The following is a 22768-nucleotide window of genomic DNA, read 5'->3' as shown; positions in this document are numbered from 1 at the left end:
TACATGAAGATGTAGAAACCAGCGTTTCCTCCTTTAGCAACACTCCCAGTTACCACTGCTGGACAACCTGAGTTGTTTTTCTCCTTTGTTCTCTGCCTGTCCCATACTCATTGACTTTAAAACAGTCTCTCACTGAACCATATGGCAGCATCCATGGTTCTCCGAATGTAGCCTCAATTTATTTCTTTGCTAGCCTCTGAGATCTAAGGAGGTTATTATGCTGGAAGAAGCTATTCTGCATGAAAGAATAGACAGCCATCCCCTGGTGAACCTGTATACTTGGATTAGGTTCATTCATCTACTTACCTACTTACTACATTCAGAGACTCACAGTCAAATGGGAGTGATTGAAGGAAGATAAATAATTATAGCGGTGGGGGTATACATACGGAGAAAAAAGTTTTTGTGTTAGTTGGGCTCTTGCGACAGAAGTGTTGTAACAACCCCAAACTTCAGTGGCTTCCAACAACAAATATTTATTTCTTCCCATAATCTCCAGGTCAGCTGGGATGGCCTGACTTCGGGCGGCTCAGGGTCGGTCTGACCTTATATCTCCTTTTCTGGGACCTGGACTGGAAAGTCAGAAGCCACCTAGGGAAGGCTCTTCTTGCGGCCGGTGGCAGGAGTATAAGCAGCCAAGCCAACCCACACAAGCCTATGCTTGCATCACGTTTGCAGCCTTCCATTGACCAAAGTCACAGGTCAAGCCCGACAACGGGAGGGTTGGGGTGAATACGCTGCTTACTCTAGTGGCGACATGGTTGCATAGCTATTTCGGGGAGGGAGTGAAGAGTTAGGAGCAATAAGTGAATCTACTTTTAATTCTAGCTGAGATAGTTAGGGAGGGCTTCTTGGAGGTGGTAGCTTTCATGTTTGAAGGATGAGTATTTTTCAAGATGAACAAACAGGCACCAACTTATACAAATGGGTGCACATCTTAAAAAGAGAGAATAAAATAGTGTCTTAACATTTATTTGAGTAGTCGCTGTGAGTTATATGCAGAGAGCCACAGGAATATAAAACAACGGTCATCAGAGTACCCGTTCTTGAAGTCCATACTTCATGGGGGAGATCAGAAGGAAACATAATACAAAAGAGAAAAGGAAACAACATGACCAAATACACTCTTATTTAGAGGTATAGAACAGAAGTGTGAACTCAGAAAGGAAGCTAGAATATATTTTTAGTAGCTATTTTTGGTAGAGGATGCAAGATACGTGCTATTTGATTTTCATTATTTCACTTCATCTTTACAACTGGTGAGGGACATCCTACTGGTAGGTAAGTGGGAATGAGAAAACCCCCGAGCCTCAGAGTGGGGGGTCCCTTGTTAATGTGACAAAGGGAATACTTCCCAGGGGTTCTATTTGCCAAAGCGAAGTATTTGAATAAGTATATGAATAAGTATTCATAAAAAGCACTCAGTCATACACGTACTGTTTTATTCTTCAGTGAGACTGCCTGAAACCTACTGAATCCTAGGTTTTTAGTGTCTACTGGCCGTATGTAGCACTGTGTTTGTTAAACGGCCCCCATCCTGGAGTAGGTGACCTCTGAAGTCCCAAACAACTGTGAAATTCTTCATGTCACCTTCTCATTGCACATGAGTTTGGGTGGCCTCAAAGAAAATAGGATTCTTGCCCAAAGTCCTACTTAAAATTCTCACTTTGGATGGGGGAGGTTGAAATTCTGCCTCTTCCTTTCCCCTAGTTTATATACACACACCAGTAAGTGTTCTTTCTCCTCAGAAATGAAGGGAGCAAGCTTGGTGAGTTGTTCTAGAGCCAGCAAGGGTTAGAGGTGGGACCAGGTGAAGAATAACATTTCCCCCTCTTATGCACACTACCTTTACGTGATACCTGCTCATCACCTGTCATTACAGAGCCCAGATATGTTCCCGTGCAATATTCCTACTCACGGAGATGTGAGCACTTGTGAATTTTTATTTCTAGTTTCTTACCGATGATTGCTTGATGACTGGAATCACGTCTCCCTGATCTTATTGACCTTGAGTGTGACTTTTTAGCCTAGCATGCCGTGAGTTTGGAGAGAGAGAACCAGCTCCTTTTTCTGCAGCCATCCCTTTCCTCAGCGGGTTGTCAAACATCAACAGGCATTTTGTGTGCTCTCCATCTTGGCGGTCTGAAATTGAGTAGAAGCATGTTTCATGACCTATTTGCTCAGGAAGCTGGCCGAACTGGTTTCCCTGATCTCAGAGACCATCTCACTGGTCATTCTCTTTCCCCAGGCACGTTTTAAATCTTGTAATAATGAGCAATGCTTACGGAACTGCCTCACGCTGTCTTGTGTTTACTGTCTCGTGATACCCCAGGTATCACGAGATGCTCAGGTGCTGCGGCCTCTCCTCGAGTTGATGACCCAGACACAAGGAGAATCTACTGAGTCTGAGACTGGTCCAGAGTGGGAGTGTGAGTCGGAACGCCACTGTGGGAACAAGTGAGCTGTCTGGCAAGGAATGCAGAGTCCTTCTGAGAGCCTCCTCTCCACGTCGTTCCCTGGACCACCGCTTCCTCTCTGGAAGGGCCGTGGAGGACTTTGCAATCAGCCACCTGAAACTTTTGCCGGGCCAACGTAAGACTTGTGCTGCAGAACTGAACAAAATATTACTTCATTTAATTTTTTGCATCTTCTAATCATTGAGCAACAGTCATAGTTGTTTTGCTTTGAGAACTGTAGGCCAGATTGGTTGCTCTTATTTTTGTGTATGCTTTGCATAATGATTGACTTGAGCTTCCTGACAGAGGAGGAGCAAGAAGCCATCATGAAGGTTCTGCAGCGGGATGCTGCCCTGAAGAGGGTTGAAGAGGAGAGAGTCAGGTAAGGGGCCAGGAGGTCCTTGGGCATGAGGGAAGGAGGGACAGTCTGTAAGAAGAGGGGACACCTTCTTCCCTCAGTCGTAAGTGGTAATTCTGACTTGGAGTCTGAACTTACAGGTTTTAGGTTTTAGGTTCCTTCCTGGATGGGATTTTTTTCCATCTTCGTGTCTCTTAATTTATCCCTTAGGACTCCTGCCAGAAATAGTCTTGATAAACAAAATCCCTTTAATTTATTAAATACTGAATTAAAAATGAAATCTATACAAACACATACATACATCTACATATGCATATTTGAATGTGTGCATATTTATATCCACCTTTTAAAAAATGGAATCATAAACTAAATTGGATTTTTTTTAATTCCTAAGATTTTTATTTTATTTTATTATTATTTTTTTAAGATTTTATTTATTTGACAGAGAGAGACACAGCGAGAGAGGGAACACAAGCAGGGGGAGTGGGAGAGGGAGAAACAGGCTTCCCGCCGAGCAGAGAGCCCAGTGTGGAGCTCGATCCCAGGACCCTGGGATCATGACCTGAGCTGAAGGCAGACACTTAACGACTGAGCCACCCAGCCGCCCCAATTCCTAAGATTTTTAAAAGAAAATAAATTGGGAAGTAGCTCACGTTTCTGCATACTTTGAGAAATGTTTGAATTGGTTTCAACAGCAATTGAAATTGGCTCTGATTGAGCCACTTTTTCATTTGTGTCTCACAAGAAGGAGTGGCAGCTTTGACATGTTCTTGCTGAGAGGAACCCATGTGTTCCACGTCAACATTCGCTCCACTTTCCACTCACCACAGGGTCGGTAGAAGGAGCATGAGAGCAGGATGCTGAAGAAGTGGGCTTAAGCCATCTATTACCTGTGTAATTCTGGGCTTTGAAGACAGTGGAAGGCTTCTGGAATGTACGTTAGTAGTATTAACTGCATAATCCCCATCCCAGGAGTTACCTGAAAGGAACATAAGCCATGTTCTTATTTCCTGGGACACAGGACCATGAGTAATGGATTTATTGGCACCATTTCCCATATTTTGAGCCTAATTGAGCATAGATGCTTTGTAAACATGCTGAAATTCACTCCAAGCACTCCGGAGCATCTGTTTATGGCTACTAATAATAGCTCATAGAGACAGTGCTTAACAAACTAACAAATGATTCCCAAATGACAGTGATGAACAGATTGCAAAGGGCATTTTTCTGAGTTCAAACACTCTTGTGCAGTTGGTAGGGGCTCAGAGTGGGATATAATTATGCCTCCTTGATATGTGTGGAAGTTAACTTTGAGACAGGTCAGGTAACTTGCGCAAGCTCATACAACCCGTAGGTGTCAGGATTGAGAATCACATTCTGGTCTTCGGGTACTCATGCACTAACTCTGCCTCCTTTTTCTGAGAAAACAGTAGCAGACTGGCCATCCTGGCACCTGGCCATGGAGAAGGGGGCAGCTGCTTGATAGCTAGGACACTGAGCTGTGATGGTGACAGGTACTGGAGAGCCTGAGAATGGGCGCTTTACTTGTCATGTGCCTCCCTACAAGTCGCCTGTAGTGCTCTGTGCACCGGGATGGGGGTGGGTGGCTGTTCTCCAATCTCAGCAAATGGGGTGCCTTGAGCATTTTATCCAGGAGGGGCAGGAGATTTACCCCAGTCCTCCCTCAGAGCCTTTTGGTAGCATTGATCCTTTGCCCATGTACAGTTTATAAAGCCCTTTCATGAATGTTGTTCTACGTTTCCTCACAACCAGAGGCATGTGAGATTTGGCAAGGCAGGACTGTTACACCCATTTTAAAAATAAGGAGTGAGGGCAACACAGAGAAAATACTAGCTGATTCTTAAAGCATCATGGGAATTCCTTTATCCTCTCAGAAGACAAGACAGGGAGACTTGGAAAGAAAGCAGTGGGCGAAGATAACACTGGGCCCCTCTTCCTACATCAGGTTGTGGGGACTGTGACTACTGGGTTGCTGAATACCTTCGATTCCTCCATTAATCGGGTGTTATATGTGGGCTGCAATTCTACATCCTCCATCGAGCCGGGTTAGGAAGAGAGATTTGTCCTCCCCCTACCCCCCTCTAAATGTCCTTGGTCCCTTGGACTGCAGGCTGCTGGATCTTCCCTGTAGTTGTGTGTTTCCATGTGAGTGGAGTGGAGGTGTTTCACAGGCATATGCAGTGGCTGTTGGAAAAATCCTCCAAAATGCAAAGTTCTGGCAGGAGCCGGGCTTTGTAAGGGGTGTGAGCATACAGCCTCAGGGACCAGCCCGGCTGCAGCTGCAGCAACAGTGCAGTGAGTCCCTTAGCAGCAGTGGGTTTGCAGACTCCCCTTCCAGTCGCTGTTTCTCAGGGTGACCCAGCAGCTGCTGCTTCTGTGAACTGATAGCAAGAAGTCTTGGGGTGGCAAGAAATCCAGTGTGAGTCAAGCCCTGTGTACTACCACCATGCTGGGGGAGTTCTTAGATGTCAAGCACCTGATGTTTGACTCAACCACAGATAGATAGGTTTAGGACTCTGGGCCTGGGGAGGAGTGATGGCGCACGTGGGTTGGGGGGGCGGCCCATAGCTGGTGGACACAAAGAGGCCCAGCCCATGGTCTGGCCTGCTTCACATAAAGAGAATTGAACTCTGACCCCTTCTTTGATTTAGCACTGAAGGGACTTGTGGGTATGGGTCTGAGGCTGTTCTGCTCCTGGGCTGGTGGAACTAGATCTCTGGTCTCTGAAAATGCTGTTCCACGGGCTTTTGCTGTCAGCCCCTTTGCCGTCTCCAGCTGTTTGTCTTTGACTCTTCCATCAGTTTTCCATACAGCCTGACAGCTCTGGGAAGATGTTTTGGTCCCTATAAATCATTTTACAGATAAAGAAGGTAAAGCCCAGAGAGGGGAAGCGACAAGCCCAGGGCCACTCAGATAACCGCTGCCAGAGTCGTGGTAAGGAAAGCTCTTGGTCCAGCACTATTCCCTCTACCCCATGCTGCTATTATTGCCTTTTGCAATTTGTCAAGCTGCAAGCCGTCATTTGTTAATCATTTGTTAATTTGTGAAGCACTGTCTGTCTATGAGTTATTATTAGTAGTCGTAATCAGATACTCCAGAGTGGTTGAAGTGAATTTCAGTATGTTCACAAAGCATCCATGTTCAGTTAGGGTCAAAATCATTGGTATTATTCCTACACAAGGCTAGGGAAGAAGTCCCCTGCTTAACCTTGGAGTTAAAACTGACATGAGTTTGAATCCTCTCCTTACCACTAATCAACTGTGGTTCATTGGACAAGTGACTTAACCTCTCTGAGCCTTAACCCAGAGACTGAGAATGACCATAATACCAAACTCAAAGGATTAGAGTCAGGATTAAGTAAGATAATTCTTAATCTTCTTAGCACGTAAGAGGAGATGGATACATTTGAATTCCCTTATTCTCTACTCCACCTTTTGTCTAAAAAAGGGCGGAATTCTATGGTTGGTAGTCTGACGCCTTAGGAGGAAAGTACTCTTAAAACCCTCAATTATTTAATGCAGTGAAATTTAATTGAGCATCTATTAAGTATAAGGAACTTCTCTGGACAATGATATGAAGAGAATTCTACGGTAATTAAAAGGAAATGACCTTTATCCATTTAATGGATTATCAATTGCAAATTTAAAATCTCAACTTTGTTTCCCTAACATGATTTTAGAGTTTCCCAGTCCTTCTCCTAGTTGGTATGTGGTTTTAGAAGCTCACATCATATAAACCTAATATGGGCCTAAGCAAAACATCATTAGAAAGGCAAACCTGCCACTATAAATCAGACTGATCTTTCGAATGCTAATTATTATGGACTCTGGAGTATAATCCTCCTACAGCTATGGGAGGGTCTCACCAATGCCCTGGAGCACTGTTGCAGATGCTGCCTCCGAGTCCTTTTCGGCACGGCTGTAGGTGAGATTTCACATTCCCACTGAAATCCGTTTGCCTTTCCTGATATATCCAGGGCTTGGAATTGTTCACATGCACGCTCATTTGAGACATTGTGGAGATGATTTAATCTATATGTTACCTCTGGTCTGATTTCATGAATGAGAAAGATGAGTGTCATACAGGGGAAGTAAGTGTTCAGTTCCCAAATCTGTTCTACTTGTTCATGGTAGAACATGGACTTGAACCCAAGGGAATAGCCACTGTGGTGTCTCAGGAGGCAGCTAGAAGATAACAGTCCTAGGTCACTGTCGCCCCCGCAGCTGGGTTTCGCGCTGCCTCTTTGCCTGCAGCCCCAAGTGCTGGGCCCGGTCATCACCACGTGTGTGTATTCAGCTTGCTTCCCTGACTGCCAGCCAGAGACATTTCACAGACCAGCAGGGAGGCAGACACCAGGATAGGGTCTTTCTCTCTCCCTACTCTCTCTTCTTTTTAAGAAACACCATCCTGCATACACATATGTAATTTTAGTCTTTTATAGTTTGAAAATAAGACAGTCTAAAGGTGGTATTTCCTGTGCTTCACATCATACTGTCAGCAGGAAGTCTTTGCCCATGTGTGTGTCTGTGCACCACCAGCACCACGCCTACCACCCCTGTGCACACAGAACCACATCAACGGGACGGGCATTCTTGCCACAGATAACATCTCAATCGTGACCACATCTTATGATTCTTAGCTGGTCCCCTAAGACCTAGTTTTGTTTTTAAGTGAAAGCAGTTGGCATTGAAGAACTGCTTTCCAGGACCTCTGGGGTGTTTTCTGTCAAAGCAAAGAGGAAATGAACCAACATTTGTCAAGGAACTATATTGTATACAGAGTTCCAGATACATTTTCCCCTTTCATCTACATAGCAGTGTAGCTGAACCTGCTTAACACTGAGGAAATGAGGTAGAAGAGGTTAAGCTCCCTGCAAGATTGAAGCCTTGCCCCTCACACTGCAAAGCCTATGCTTTCCACATGCTGTGCTGCCTCTCAGCAGAAGGTGGGGATTTATGATGTGTCTGTGACACAAGGGACACACGTTTCCTCTCATTTTCCCCTGTATATGTGCTGCCGAAGCGAGCACTCTCATTTTCCACTGTAAGGAGCATTTGCAATTTATTTCATTTTCACATGTGTTGGTTTTCAGATTCTCTTTCAAAGGTTGAATTCCTTTGTAGAGTGAAGTGTGTTGACCATCTTAGACACCAAAATCATGTTTGGCTCTCTCAGTAGCAGAGTGAGTAGCAGAAACAGCATCTGGATGGCTTCTGATCCTGGCTCTGGGTGACTTTGGGCAAACCTCCTAACTTCTTTGGCCCCAGAGTACTTTCAAATCACACAGTCTAACCATCTTGTCCAATGTACTGAGGGGTTAAAAAAAAAAAAGCTGGGGAATGGGCCAGTCAACCTCTCTGGACAGCCACCTGGTTCTTATCTAGTTGACTAGATAACATCAACCAGGTAGGCCTTTGTCTAATCATGATGAATAGTTGGAAGCTGGGGTGTGTTGCGTGAATAAAAGGAGGAAGAGAGGATAGGCTGAGGGAAAAGTGTTGAGGCCAGCCTGGAGGGTGTCCCTACTCTTCTGGTTTTCATCTGGAAGTTCTCACACTCTCTCTTTGCAACACAGGAATTGAGACAGGCGTTTAGGGCCTGATTTTTTTTTTTTTAAGATTTTATTTATTTATTTGAGAGAGAGAGAATGAGAGAGAGCACATGAGAGGGGGGAGGGTCAGAGGGAGAAGCAGACTCCTTGCCGAGCAGGGAGCCCGATGCGGGACTCGATCCAGGGACTCCAGGATCATGACCTGAGCCGAAGGCAGTCGCTTAACCAACTGAGCCACCCAGGCACCCGGGCCTGATTTTTTTTATGCACAATTCTGAGCATACGGCTGGTACATGATAGGGGATTAATGAATTAATGAACAAATGAATAGATGTGGCCTTTAGCATAAGGAGGAGGCAAGATGGCTGTCTTTTGCAGCTGACTAATTTCTTTGTACATGATGGTGAAAATGTAAGTATTCAATGAGATGATTCATGTTAGGTGACTAGCACGGGGCTAGTACAAAACACATGCTTTGTATGTATTAGCCAAGGGAATGGGGGCATGACCTGCCTGGAGGGCCAGCAGGACAGTGTCCTGTCTGGGCCGAGTGCTCTCCCTCTACCTTCACTTAAGGCCACCAGCCCATGGGGGTTTAGCGGGCATCTTCTCTCTCCTCAGCTCTCTCCTACGCACAATGTGCCTACGTGCAGAGGATGGTAAGGGATGAAAACCGTGATCTTAAGAAACATCTTTTTCTCACTTCAACTAAATGGTATAAGAATTAGAGAATCAAATGCCATTTTTATTGGTAAATTAGAATTGATGAAAAATGGCACAACAATCCAGGCTGGTAGAGAAGATTTTAATAGCACCATCTAGATGGTGGGATTTTTTTTTTTAAATGATCCTACATCTTTATAAAACCTGGGTTTTATACACATATGTATTCATCTATGAAATATTCCAAATGTCTACGATTGAAACAGGAATTCATTGATTAAACCTAGCAGGGATTATCATGTGAGGAAAGACATAAATGGCACTTAATGAATTTGAATAATCTCTTATTCTTTAGCCACTTAAATGATAAGCCAGAAACCCCCTCCTAATTCTGTACTATAATGGCTACCAGTCTCTCCAGGGCCCATGTGTTTTGGGGAGCCTGACTCACCCAGTGTGTGCGCATGGTGCACGGAAAATTTAGCATGATCAGGGCTTACAGACAGTCGTTTAGGCAGGAGCAGATCCGAGGTCGCACAGGGGCCCCTACAAAATGCCTTTCCGCTGAACACCAAAAATAAGTAAATAAACAACCTCCTGAAGAGAAATCGAGAGTTGTTATGCTAGGAGGGTTTGTGGTCTCTTATGACAAGATGATGGCTGATGCCAGATTTCATCATGTTTGTTCCTATTCTGCCAAGAGCGAGGTGTCCTGCCTCATCAGGAGAAGTCACTGCCATTTGACAGGTATGGTTCACCTAACCCCAGCAGTGACAGGGTCACTCTTCTCTTTTGCCTGACTCAGACTGGGGTGGCTGTGGAGCATTTATTTGTTCTTTAATTTATTCACTCGCCAAACAGTTGTTGTGTATCAGCTCTGTGCCAGGCTTGGTGCTGTGTGCTGGTATGACAAAGGTGATTAAGATGTAGTCCTCACCTTCAGGGAGTCTGCGGAGTTGACAGATTAGTCAGTGAGACAGATGTGCAAATAGATCATTGGAATATGGTGTGGTCAGTGCTGTGGGAGCCTGGGGAAGGGCAAGCTGCTGACCTGTGCCTTGGCAATCAGGGAAGGCTTCCCCCGTGCGGTGATGCACGAGCTGGATCTGAAGGATAAGGAGCAATGTGCTGCACAGAGAAGTGAGGAGAGATATCCTGAGAGACTTCACATTTATTGGCCTCTTACCAAGATCCAAGCACTGTTAGGTGCTTTCAGGTAAATACTTCATTTAATCACCTCAGAAGTCCTACAGAGTAGGTCTTCTCTTCCCCTGTCTCTACAAAGAACTGAAGCTTCGGGCGGTTCAGTAACCTGCCCGGGTAGCATATAGGAAGGGTGAGAACTGGGATTTGGACCTGTTTGGGAGAGTCTAAAGCTCATAGTCTTTCTGCTTCTAATGTTTAGGGAGGCCAGAAAGAGCTGTTTGGAGAATAGTAAGAAGTCTATAGTACTGGCAAGTAGAGTCCAGGGGTAAGTGCTGGAAAATGAACCTGAAAAGGCAGCCTGAAACCACATAGGTGGTCAGGGGCCTCATATGCAACTCCTTCACTCCACAAGCACTGAATAAAAACCCACTATTTTCCAGAGACACTGAGCAAGGATATACGGAGTAGAGGCTCTGCCCCTAGGGGCTCACTTTCTAATCAGGAAATTCTGAAAGGACTTCTCTCTTCTGGAATTGAACTCAAACTTGGTTCTTTGGGAGGAGAAGGCAAAAGCTCCATCAGCAGCCCATAGGAGATTGTTTGCCCTGCGGAAAGCTTTAGGCAATTGGAAACCATTAGAAATGTTTAATAAGAATCATGATCTTCTCTGGTGATTCAAAACCATGTCTTTGTCAAAACCATGTCTGAGTGTCTTTGTCAGGATTTGGTGATGACAGTGTGTGTCCAAGTGTTGTGATTGGGTATGTTTGGGATGGAGTCACTTCTTCCCAGGTAATTGGGAGAGGAGAAAACATTCCAGCAAAGAGCTGGACTCTGGGTAAAAAGACACTCCCCAGATACACTTAGGAGAGAGGAAATATACTTGCTAGAATCCCACTCCTAGGTATGCTGATGTGCATCCCTCACACACAGCCCTGCCATCACCTTGGTGTGGCCATCATACATGTTCTCTAGCTAAGACACATAGAGTTGTTACTTTAGGAAGGTGCATATTAACTTGAATGACAATCATGAAACCTTGGATTTCATAGCACATTACCTTCCAAAAGTTCAAAGTCAGCTTAAGGCTTTTATACTCCTTTATTCTGTGACTACGTTCTAGAGTCTGTGATTCTCATTTTATTGACATAGATGGAGAGATGTGGAATTTAAAAGACTTGTCAAGTAGAGGGTTGGCTGGGAAGATGGCAGAGTAGGAGGACCCTAAGCCCACCTCGTCCCATAGATACAACTAGATAACACTCATGTCTGCATAAATAACCCAGAAAACAACACGAAGACTGGCAGAACAAATTCCACAACTAAATGGTGAAGAGGCCACATCAAAAAAGGTAGAAAGGGCGAAGACCTGGTCTGGGAGTGAAGTGGACTGGGGCCGTCTGCCATGCCGAGGGAGCCGGTGACACAGAAAAGGGTGAAAAACAGACTTTCACATGGGGAACCCACAAACTGGAGAATGAATCCCCATAATATTTGCCTTTGAAAGAGGGGCTGAATTTGTGAGTTCTTAAAACCAGTGGGACTTAAAGCCTGGCACTTTAAAAATCAGGGGCTTGGCTCTAAGAGAGCCTGGAGGACATTAGGAAGCTGAGTCCCCACCATTAAAGACATAGCACACAAAGAGCCCAAACATACAGCTAGAACCAGCAGTTTGAAAAATACCAAGGGAAGACAGGAGGGAGTGATTTGCTCATTTCAGACTATGGCTTGTGGCTCCGAGAGACAACAATCATGGGGCAACCCCTCCAGGAACAAAGGAGCTGGCAGGTGCCATTTCCCTCCCCTGCTCCCCAGCATAAACAACAGCCACCTGCGGGAACCAGCCTGGCTCTGACACTTGCTTACCTAACTTGTTTACACCAAGACACGCCACCCTACACTTTGCTGGATCCTCCCTTTTCAGTCACACTTGCCTTATTCTCAGCACTGTGGGCCCCTCCCCAAGAAGACCAGTGCAAATCTCTCCAACGTCACGTCTCTGCACCCAGGCATTGTGTGGGACATCAGTTCCAGCCGCAGTGGGGGCAGGTCTCATTTTGTAAGCAGACCACTACACACTTTGTTAAAATGTGCCCCACTCCTGCTGGGGAGCAAACACTGCCCATGATAGGCAAAGAGAACCTCTGCAGACAACTGGAATGAAGGAAAAAGAGGTCAAGACTCAATAGCAGAGGATACGAACACCTAGGAGACATTCCCTTTGCCAGGCCCTGGCGAACGGACATGCACTGCAGGGCACTACAGGACCTTTTCTTCATAAGGCTGCTATTATTAAGAACAAGAGAAATAGCTGACTTTCTGAACACAGAGAAACCGACACAGAAAGTCAGTCAAGATGAGACAGAGAGATATCTCTCAAATGAAAAAACAGGACCAAACCTCAGCAAGAGACCAACGTGAAATGGGTATAAGTAATACACCTGATAGAGAATTTAAATTAATGATCATAAAGATACTCACTGGACTTGAGAAAAGAGTGGAGGACAGCAGGGACACTCTTAACACAGAGATAAAGAATCAGAGATCAAGAACACAACAAATGAAATTAAAAATACATTTGATGGAATAAATAGCAGGCTAGATGACACAGAGGAAGGAATTAATGACCTGGTAGACAGAGTAATAGAAAGTCACCAAGCTGAGCAAAGGAGAGGAAAGAAAATTATGCAGATCGAGAGTAGTCTTAGGGACCTCAGTGATTCCATCAAGTGTAATAATATTCGCATGATAGGGATCTCAGAAGAAGAAGAAGAGAGAGAAAAGGAGGCAGAAAATTTATTTGAAGAAATATCTGAAACTCACCTAATCTGGGGAAGGAAATAGATATCCAGATCCGGGAGGCACAGAAATCCCCCCAAAAATTTCAACCCAAGGAGGTCCACACCAAGACACATAGTAATTAAAATGGCAAAAAGTAGCAATAAAAAATGTTAAAAACAGCAAGAGAAAAGATGACAGTTACATACCAGGGGAAAGCCCATAAATCTATCAGTGGATTTTTTAGCAGAAACTTTGCAGGCCAGGAGAGAGTGGCAGGATATATTTGAAGTGCTGAAAGGGAAAAATCTGCATCCAAGAATACTCTATCCAGCAGGGCTATCATTCAGAACAGAAGGAGAAATAAAGAGTTTCTCAGACAAACAAACTAAAGGATCATTAAACCAGTCCTGCAAGAAATAGTAAAGGGAGTTCTTTGAGTGGAAAGGAAAGACCATAAGTGAGAGTATGAAAAGTGAAAAACACAAAAGTAAAAATAAATATTTCTGTAAAAATTAGTCAAAGGATTCATAAAAGGATATAAAATATGATACCATATACCCAAAACATGGCAGAGAGAAGAGTAAAGAATGGGTTTAAGCTTAAGTGACCATCAACTTAATATAGACTGCTATATGCAGAAGATGTTATATACAAACTTAACAGTAACCACAAATCAAAAACCAGTAATAGATATGCAAAGAATAAAGAGAAAGGAATCCAAGTATATCACTAAGGAAAGCCAACCATGAAAGAGAGCAAGAGAAGGAAGATCAGAGAAAATCTATAGAAACAGCCATAAAACCACTAACAAAAATGGCAATAGATACATATCTATCAATAATTACTTTGAATGTAAATGGACTAACCACTCCAATCAGAAAACACAGGGTGACAGAATGGATAGAAAAACAAGACCCATCTATATGCTACCTACCAGTGACTCATTTCAGACTGAAAGACCTCTGCAGTTTGGAAGTGAGGGGATGGAGAAAACTTTATCATGCAAATCGATGTCAAAAGAAAGCCAGGGTACCAATACTTATTTTGGATGAAATAGACTTTAAAGCAAAGACTGTAACAAGAGACAAAGAAGAACACTATATCACAATAAAGGGGACAATCCAACAAGAGGATAACAATTATAGGGGTACCTGGTTGGTTCAGTCAGTGGAGCAAGCAAGTCTTGATCTCAGGGTTGTAAATTTGAGCTCCACATTGGGTGTAGAGGTTACTTAAAAAATAAAATCTTTAAAAAAAGAGGATATAACAGTTGTAAATATTTATGCACCCAATATAGGAGCACCCAAATACATAAAGCAGTTGATAACAAACATAAAGGAACTAATCAATAGAAACATAATAATAGTAGGGGACTTTAACACCCTACTTACATTGATGGACAGATGATCCAAACAGAAAATCATCAAGGAAACAGTGGCTTTGGATGACACACTGGACCAGATGGATTTAACAGATATATTCAGAACATGCCATCCTAAAACAGTAGCATACACATTCTTTTCAAGTGCACATGGAACATTCTCCAGAATAGATTACATATTAGGCCACAGAACAAGTCTCAACAGATTTTTAAAAATCAAAGTCTTACCATGCATCTTTTCTGACCACAACACTATGAAACTAGAATCAACCACAAGAAAAAAATCTGGAAAGAGCACAAATACATGAAAGTTAAATAACATGCTACTTAAAAAAAAAAATAAAGAAATAACATGCCACTATACAATGAATGGGTCAACCAAGGAATCAAAGAAGAAATGAAAAATTACATGGAGACAAATGAAAATGAAAACACAATGGTCTAAAATCTTTGGGATGCAGCAAAAGTGGTTCTAAGAGGAAAGTTTTTAACAAAACAGGTCTACCTCCAGAAGCAAGAAAAATCTCAAACAACCTAAACTTACACCTAAAGGGGATAGAAAAGAACAAATAAAGCCCAAACTCAGCAAGTGGGAGAAAATAATAAAGATTAGAGCAGAAATAAATGACATAGAAACTAAAAAAAACAGATCAATGAAACCAGGTTCTAGTTCTTTGAAAAGATTAAAACAAAATTGACAAACTTCTAGCCAGACTCATCAAAAAAAAAAAAGACCCAAATAAACAAAATCACTAATGAAAAAGGAAAAATAACACCACCACAGAAATACAAACAATTGTAACAGAATATTATGAAAACTTGGGGCGCCTGGGTGGCTCCATCAGTTAAGCACCTGACTCTTGATTTCGGCTCAGGTCATGATCTCAGGGTTGTGAGATTGAGACCTGTGTCAGGCTCCACACTGGGCCTGGAGCCTGCTTAAGATTCTCTCTCTCCCTCTACCCCTGCGCTCTGTTCGCTCATTCTCTTTCTCTCTCTCAAAAAAAAAAAAAAATCCTGAAAACCTATAAGCCAACAAACTGGACAACTTAGAAGAAATGGATGAATTCCTAGAAACATATAACCTACCAAAACTAAAGCAGGAAGAAATAGAAAATTTGAACAGACCAATTACCAGCAATGAAATTGAATCAGTAATCAAAAACCTCCCAACAAAGAAAAGTCCAGGACCAGATGGCTTCACACGTGAATTCTACCAAACATTTAAAGAAGAGTTAAAGCCTATCCTTCTCAAACTATTCCAAAAAATAGAAGAGGAAGGGAAACTTCCAAATTTATTCTATGAGGCCAGTATCACCCTCATATCAAAACCAGATAAGAACACCACAAAAAGGGGTGCCCAGGTGGCTCAGTCAGTTAAGCAGCTGCCTTCAGCTCAGGTCATGATCTCAGGGTCATGGGATTGAGCCCCACATCATGCTCCCTGCTCAGTGGGGAGTCTGCTTCTTCCTCTGCCTCTGCCCCCCACTCATGCTCTCTCTTCCTCTCTCAAATAACTAAATAAAATCTTAAAAAAAAAAAAGAACACCACAAAAAAGAGAACTACAGGTCAGTATCTTTCATGAATATAGATGCAAAAATCCTCAACACAATAGTAGCAAACCAAATCCAACAATACATTTAAAAAAATCATACACCATAATCAAGTGGGATTTATTCCTGGGATGCAAGTGTGGTTCACTATTCACAAAACAGTCAACATGATATGTCACATCAATAAGAGAAAGTATAAAAGCCATATAATTTCAATAGATGCAGAAAAAACATTGGACAAAGTATAACATCCATTCATGATAAAAAAACTTACTGTAATGTAGAGGGAACATACCTCAACATTATAAAGACCTTATATGAAAAACCCACAGCCAACATCATACTCAATGGTGAAAGCTGAGAACTTTTTCCCTAAGGTCAGGAACAAGACAAGCATGTCCATTATTAGCATTTGTTATTTAACATAGTACTGGAAGTCCTAACCACAGCAATTAGACAACATAAAGGCATCCACATTGGTAAGGAGGAAGTAAAACTCTCACTATTTGCAAATGACATGATACTGTATATACAAAACTGCTAGAATTGATAAATGAATTCAGTAAAGTCACAGGATACAAAATCAATGTACAGAAATCTTTTGCATTCCTATACACTAATAATGAAGCAGCAGAAAGAGAAATTAAGAAAACAGTCCCATTTACAATTGCACCAAAAACAATAAAATATCTAGGAATAAACTAAACAAGTGAAAGACCTGTACTCTGAAAACTGTAAAACACTGATGAAAGAAATTCAAGACAATTCAAAGAAATGGAAAGACATTCCATGCTCATGGGTTGGAAGAATAAAGATTGTTAAAATGTCTATACTACTCAAAGCAATCTACATATTTAATGTAATCCCTATCAAAATACAACAGCATTTTTCACATAACTAGAACAAACAGTCCTAAAATTTGTATGGAACCACAAAAGGCCTCAACTAGCCAAAGCAATCTTGAAAAACAGAACTGGAGGTATCACAATTCCAGATTTTGAGTTATATTACAAAGCAGTAGTAATTTAAACAGTATGATACTGGCATAAAAATAGACACATAGATCAGTGGAATAGAACAGAAATCCAAAAACAAATCCACAGTATATGGTCAATCTTCAACAAAGGAGGAATGAATATCCAATGGGAAAAAGGCTTTTCAGCAAATGGTGTTGGGAAAACTAGACAACCACATGCAAAGTAATGAAACTGGACCACTTTCTTACACCATACACAAAAATAAACTCAAAGTGGATTAAAAGGCCTAAATGTGAGACCTGACATCATAAAAATCCTTGAAGAGAGCACAGGCAATAATAACTCTGACATTGGCCATAACAACATTTTTCTAGGTATGTCTCCTGAGGCAAAAGAAATAAAAGCAAAAATAAACTGTTGGGACTACATAAAGAAAAAAAAAGTTTCTGCACAGGAAAGAAAACAACGAAATTAAAAGGCAACCTATGAAATGAGAGAAGATATTTCTAAATGACATAAAGCATTAGTATCCAAAATATATGAAGAACTGGTACAACTCAATACCCAAAAAACAAATAATCCAATTAAAAAATGGGCAGAAGACATGAACAGATATTTCTCCGAAGAAGACATCCAGATGGCAACAGACACATGAAAAGATGCTCAACATCACTCATCTTCAGGGAAATGCAAATCAAAACTCCAGTGTGATATCACCTCACACCTGTCTGAATGGTGAAAATTGAAACACAAGAAACGTCAAGTATTGGTGAAGATATGGAGAAAAAGGAATCCTCTTGCACTGTTGGTGGGGATGCAATTGGTACAGCCATTGTGGAAAACAGTGTGTAGGTTCCTCAAAAAATTAAAAATAGAACTACCCTACAACCCAGTAATTGCATTATCAAGTATTTAGCCAAAAAGTACGAAAACACTAAATCAAAAAGATACATGCATCCCTATGTTTGTTACAGCATTATTTACAATAGCCAAACTATGGAAGCAGCCCCGGTATCCACTGATAGATGAATGAATACAGAAGAAGTGGTAAATATATACAATGGGATATTACTCAGCTATAAAAAAGAATGAAATCTTGCCATTTGCAACCACATATATAGAGCTAGAGAGTATAACGCTAAGCGGGTTAAGTCAGAGAAAAAAATGCCATGTGATCTCACTCACATGTGGAATTTATGAACAAAAGAAATGAGCAAAGAAAAAAGAAAAATCAAGACACAGACTCTTAAATATAGAGAACAAATTGAGGGTTATCAGAGGGGATGTGGGAGGGATGGGGGAAATAAGGGATGGGGATTAAAGAGTACACTTATCATGATGGAAAAAAAAACACTTGTCAAGTAGAACAATGTTTTTTAAGTGTAAATTAGGGAGATTTTAGGGCTGTATTTGTTTTGTTCTACAGGTGTTAGCTTTTCAGTGAGCATGAATGATGTGGAACACTTGAAAGCAGTATTTGCACAATCAGAATTTGCCTCTGCCTCTATTCCCCATCCCCCTACTTCCATAAATTTGAACTTGCCTGCTTCCAGCCCACTTTTTCAGTATTCATTTCCTTGGCATTAAGAACCAGGGACATCATTCACTACCCCCCGACCCAGAAAGTCTCTGATAAATGCATTTCACTGAAACAGAAAGGATTGATGAGCTGATAACTTCTCCACCAGATATTCATTGGGTATTAGGTGCCAGGCATTGGCAAAGGGCAATTTTACATGCATTAGCTAATTTAATCCTCAAAGCAATGCCATGAATTAGATTACTATGATGAACCTCTTTTTACAGATAAAGGGACCAAGGCTTAGGGCCACTTAATGGACCATCATTCCCTGGGGTATTTGCATCTGAACAGTGGACACAGAAGACTGCAGCCAAAAAGTGAATCTGCTCTTGAGAAATTCCAGGCATCATGTGGAGGTCATGGATGAAGTCTTTGATTTTTAAAAAGTGTTAGCCTTGTCTTTCCTGATTATTCAATCAAAGAGGAATATATATATTTCTTGGTCGTCTAGGAGGCTTGTGGGGTCTTCTAAAATATTGAGAGCTTTATTTGTATGTTTACAGATTTCTTTATACACTGTCACAGTGAACTCATTTATTTACTATGGGCTCTCAGCAAAGTAAAGCTCTTTTCCTTTTGTAGACATTTGCCTGAAAAAATTAAGGATGACCAACAGTTGAAGAATATGAGTGGCCAGTGGTTTTATGAAGCCAAGGCAAAAAGGCACAGAGACAGAATTCATGGTGCAGATATCATCAGAGCATCCATGAGAAAGAAGAATCTCCAGGTAGCAGGTGAGTTGATTTGGCTAGGACATTTTGAGCCAGCATTTGTTTGGGAAGGCATTGTCAGGAGACCAGAAGGATGTTAGAATCATTACTGGAATCTGCTGAGGGAAGTAATTTAGAGGTGCGCTTTGCATAATGCATAGTCCTCCAGCTCAAAATCTTCTTGTCCTGGATTCAGATGGATGAAGGCAGGGCTAAGGGACTCAGGGTAATCTAGAAAAACATAGGAAGTCCTTTAGATACTGTGTTGAGTTACAGTAGTATAGACAGTTGGGGTTATGAGCATTTACCCCCTTCATTCCTTTGGCTTTTAACTCTGAAGATTCAGAACCATTTCCTCTGAGTAGGGTGACAGGAAGAGATTAGCTTCCCTTTCAACAACTTTGACATCTGGTATGTCTTTAATCAACCAAGTATATCATTTAAGAGACTGTAAAGACAGTATTTTGAGGGCTTCTTTAGAATCCTGTTGGGTTTATTAAATATGTATGGTGTGCCTTCTCTTTCACTCTGAGCTAGGCAGTGTAAACTTTTACACCTGAGAACAGCCCCTGTCTAGATCTAGCCTGTGCCCAATAAGGAAAATAGCTGTCACCTTTTGAACATTTAATACATGATAGGCATTTGCTCTCTATTATTTCTAACTATAGCAGCGATCTTGTAAGGTAGGTATTCTTATCCCTGTTCTACATATGGGACATGTAAAATTCAGAGAAGTGAAGTTACTTGTCCAAGGTTATATCATTGGCAAATGGCCGACCTGGGATTTCATTCTTTCTGACTCAGAGCCACACCCCTTGAAAATAAGGGGTAATGTTTAGTGTGTGCCCTGCATTGCTCGCATCCCTCTTGATTTTCAAAACCATCCAGGCCTTCAGAAATCTTGGGAGGTACGGATTAGTATTGTGGATTCTATTTTGCAATTGAAGAAACTAGCCTTCTGTGTAAAGAGACCTGTGGGGAATACCACCCGGGAATGTGAGTATTTGGAAATCGGAGCCCTCGTATTGCTTCATCTTAACATCGATGTATAAGCATTCCTAGCACTTACTGGCACTGGGGTCAAAAGCAAGTTTCCTGAACTTTTTGATCCTTGATTTCCAAGTCTGTAAACTTGGAAAATAACACCTTCTCACAAGGTAATGCATGCAAAAAACAACACTGTGCCTGGCACTTAGCATAATTACTTAATGCTAATTATTTGAGAGGTGCTGGTAAAGAGCCCTGGGTAGGGCGCCTGGGTGGCTCAGTTGGTTAAGCGACTGCCTTCGGCTCAGGTCATGATCCTGGAGTCCCTGGATCGAGTCCCGCATCGGGCTCCCTGCTCAGCAGGGAGTCTGCTTCTCCCTCTGACCCCCCCCCTCTCATGTGCTCTCTCTCATTCTCTCTCTCTCAAATAAATAAATAAAATCTTTTAAAAAAAAAAAAAAAAAAAAAAAGAGCCCTGGGTATTCAGAGGCAAAAAGAAGTTACTTCCTGAAGAGGGAGCATGGAGGTTTTATGGGGGGGCTTTGGCATCTGAGCTGGATATTGAGGAGTATTGTAGAATTTGGATGTGTAAAGACTGGGGAAGGAAGAGGCAGTGGAGAGGAACATTCCAGGCCAGAAGCTTTTGTTCCCCTTTGGATTCCAGAGCCCAGCCTCAAGTCAGGCACATTGTTGAGGTTCAGTAAATGCTTGGAAATGATGGTGTCTCTGTCCCATGAAGACTAGCTGCCCTGACCATATGTATTTAGCCCTGACCTCAGTTCAGTTGAGATTCACCTAGAGGTGGTCAGAATTTTGCTGGAGTTATCTCTGGAGTTACCTGCACATGTAAAGGTCCACTCATACTCTCAGGAGATTCTGCTTGGGGGAAGGTAACATCAGATATAATTTTGCAGATATAATTCTGACCCTGGGGACTCAGACTCATGAGTGAGTGCCTTGGTGCTCCAGGAAGACCTGAAGTTCAGGTTTGAGCTTCGGTGATAAGAGATGCTAGGAGAGTCATAGGTCACGGAGGTGAGAGATGACTTCCTGTCTTCACTGTTTCCTCTTTCAGCCGAGCAGAGTAAGGACAGAGCAAATGAGGCAAAGGCAAGTTGGGTGAATAACGTCAACAAAGATGCTTTCCTCCCCCCAGAACTAACTGGTGCTGTGGATGAGCCAGAAGATGTCGCCCCAGCAAGCCCAAGGTAAGACACAGCTCACAAGGACAGTCCCTACATGTGGGATTCATGGCTCGGTGTGCTATGAGCACAAACACCAGACTATTCTCACAGGCACTGTGAAGTACGTATGAGAGAATTCTGGGCCCTGATGTGGACAGAGCCTGAGCAGTACTCTTTCCCAGCTTCCAGAATTTCTAATAAATCTGAATGTTAAGTAAAATTAAAATGTTAAGTGGAGATTTCTTCCAGCACCAACAATAGCTGGTTTTTATTTGTATTAATGATTTTACCTTAGAGTAGAATGAAGAGGTACTTCAAAATAAATATAGTCGCTTCAGAGAAGAGGTGAATTATGATCAAACTGTCATAACTTGGTGTGATGGAAGAAGCTCAAGCATGGGAACCAGACATGAATTCAAATCTTAAATATGCCATTTATTAGCCATTTGATGATAGCTTCTCTGAGTCTCTTTTCTTAACTATAGATAGGAATGATAATATATACCAGGAAAGGCCATAGTGAGAATTAGTGATAACATATGTAGAATACCTGACACATAGTAGGTGCTTAGTAAATAACTCTTCAGGATGCAGGTTGTCCTCAATATTTCAGTCTTGATTTTGTTGGTATTTTCCATACCTGTTATCATCTCGCCAAAGTGTACATTTCTGTGTCTTTCCTAAGAAGTACCTGATTGTGGAGCTACATTGCCACAGATGTTTAGATGATTTTCTTTTAGGTATTTAAGGATCTTCCCATTGGTGTGCATCCCTTGGAAGTGTAGTTGTTACCCTTTGGTGGGAAGGCAGTTGCATTTTATCTGTAGCTCTTCAGTGAAGACAGTTCAGTTCAATTGAAGACAATTCTCCTATTGGAGAATAGGGCTGAAGTCAACAAATTTGCTGATGATACAGTCACCAAGCCAGGTGTCAAGTCTGAGGCACCTGGGAATCAGGGATGTTTCCAACATAGTTTACAGGTGAGGGAGAGGGTCCATATAGGCATCCATAGGCATTTCAGAGCCAAATATGACTGAAGTTATATCACATGGATAGTGGAATACTGATTCTATTAAGGTACCCATTGTCTATTTCCCTGTTGGAGAGGACTCACTTTGTTTTCCATGGGTGGTAGCCTGGATTGTTTCCCCTCTGGGATGATTTGTAATGTTCTGTCTGTAGAGGCCATGTTGGCTAGAAAAGTAAGTAGCCACTAATTGATTTTGTGACCTTGCACTAGAAGTGACTTAACTTCTTGGGTCTTTGCTTCCTCAACTGTAAAATGGGATGATAAGGATTTGCCAGCAGGATTATTGAGAATTTAATTAGCAAGTAAATGTAGAATTCTTAACATGGTCCATAGCACATAGTAGGCATTCAGTGAATGGAAGTATGGGCTCTCAAAGAGGGTGAGAGC

General features: G+C 42.1%; 1 protein-coding gene across 23 annotated transcripts in view; it reads left to right on the top strand.

The window, feature by feature from the left end:
* The first annotated feature begins 2737 nt into the window (after positions 1-2737).
* SYTL2 (synaptotagmin like 2) overlaps positions 2738-22768 on the top strand; it is a 69037-nt gene continuing 49006 nt past the window's right edge. For 13 of the 23 annotated variants that reach the window (XM_021686477.2, XM_044919719.1, XM_021686478.2 and 10 more), the window contains exons 1-3: positions 2738-2838; positions 19053-19204; positions 21243-21375. In XM_021686477.2, coding sequence (XP_021542152.1) covers positions 2738-2838; positions 19053-19204; positions 21243-21375 — 386 coding nt within the window. The remainder of the gene's footprint in view (positions 2839-19052; positions 19205-21242; positions 21376-22768) is intronic. The other 10 variants (XM_044919714.1, XM_044919718.1, XM_044919712.1 and 7 more) reach the window with 1 other exon arrangement.

Source organism: Neomonachus schauinslandi, chromosome 11, assembly GCF_002201575.2.
Source record: "Neomonachus schauinslandi chromosome 11, ASM220157v2, whole genome shotgun sequence".
In the NCBI taxonomy this organism is placed as follows: Eukaryota; Metazoa; Chordata; class Mammalia; order Carnivora; family Phocidae; genus Neomonachus; species Neomonachus schauinslandi.
This window is presented reverse-complemented; position numbering and strand designations above follow the sequence as displayed.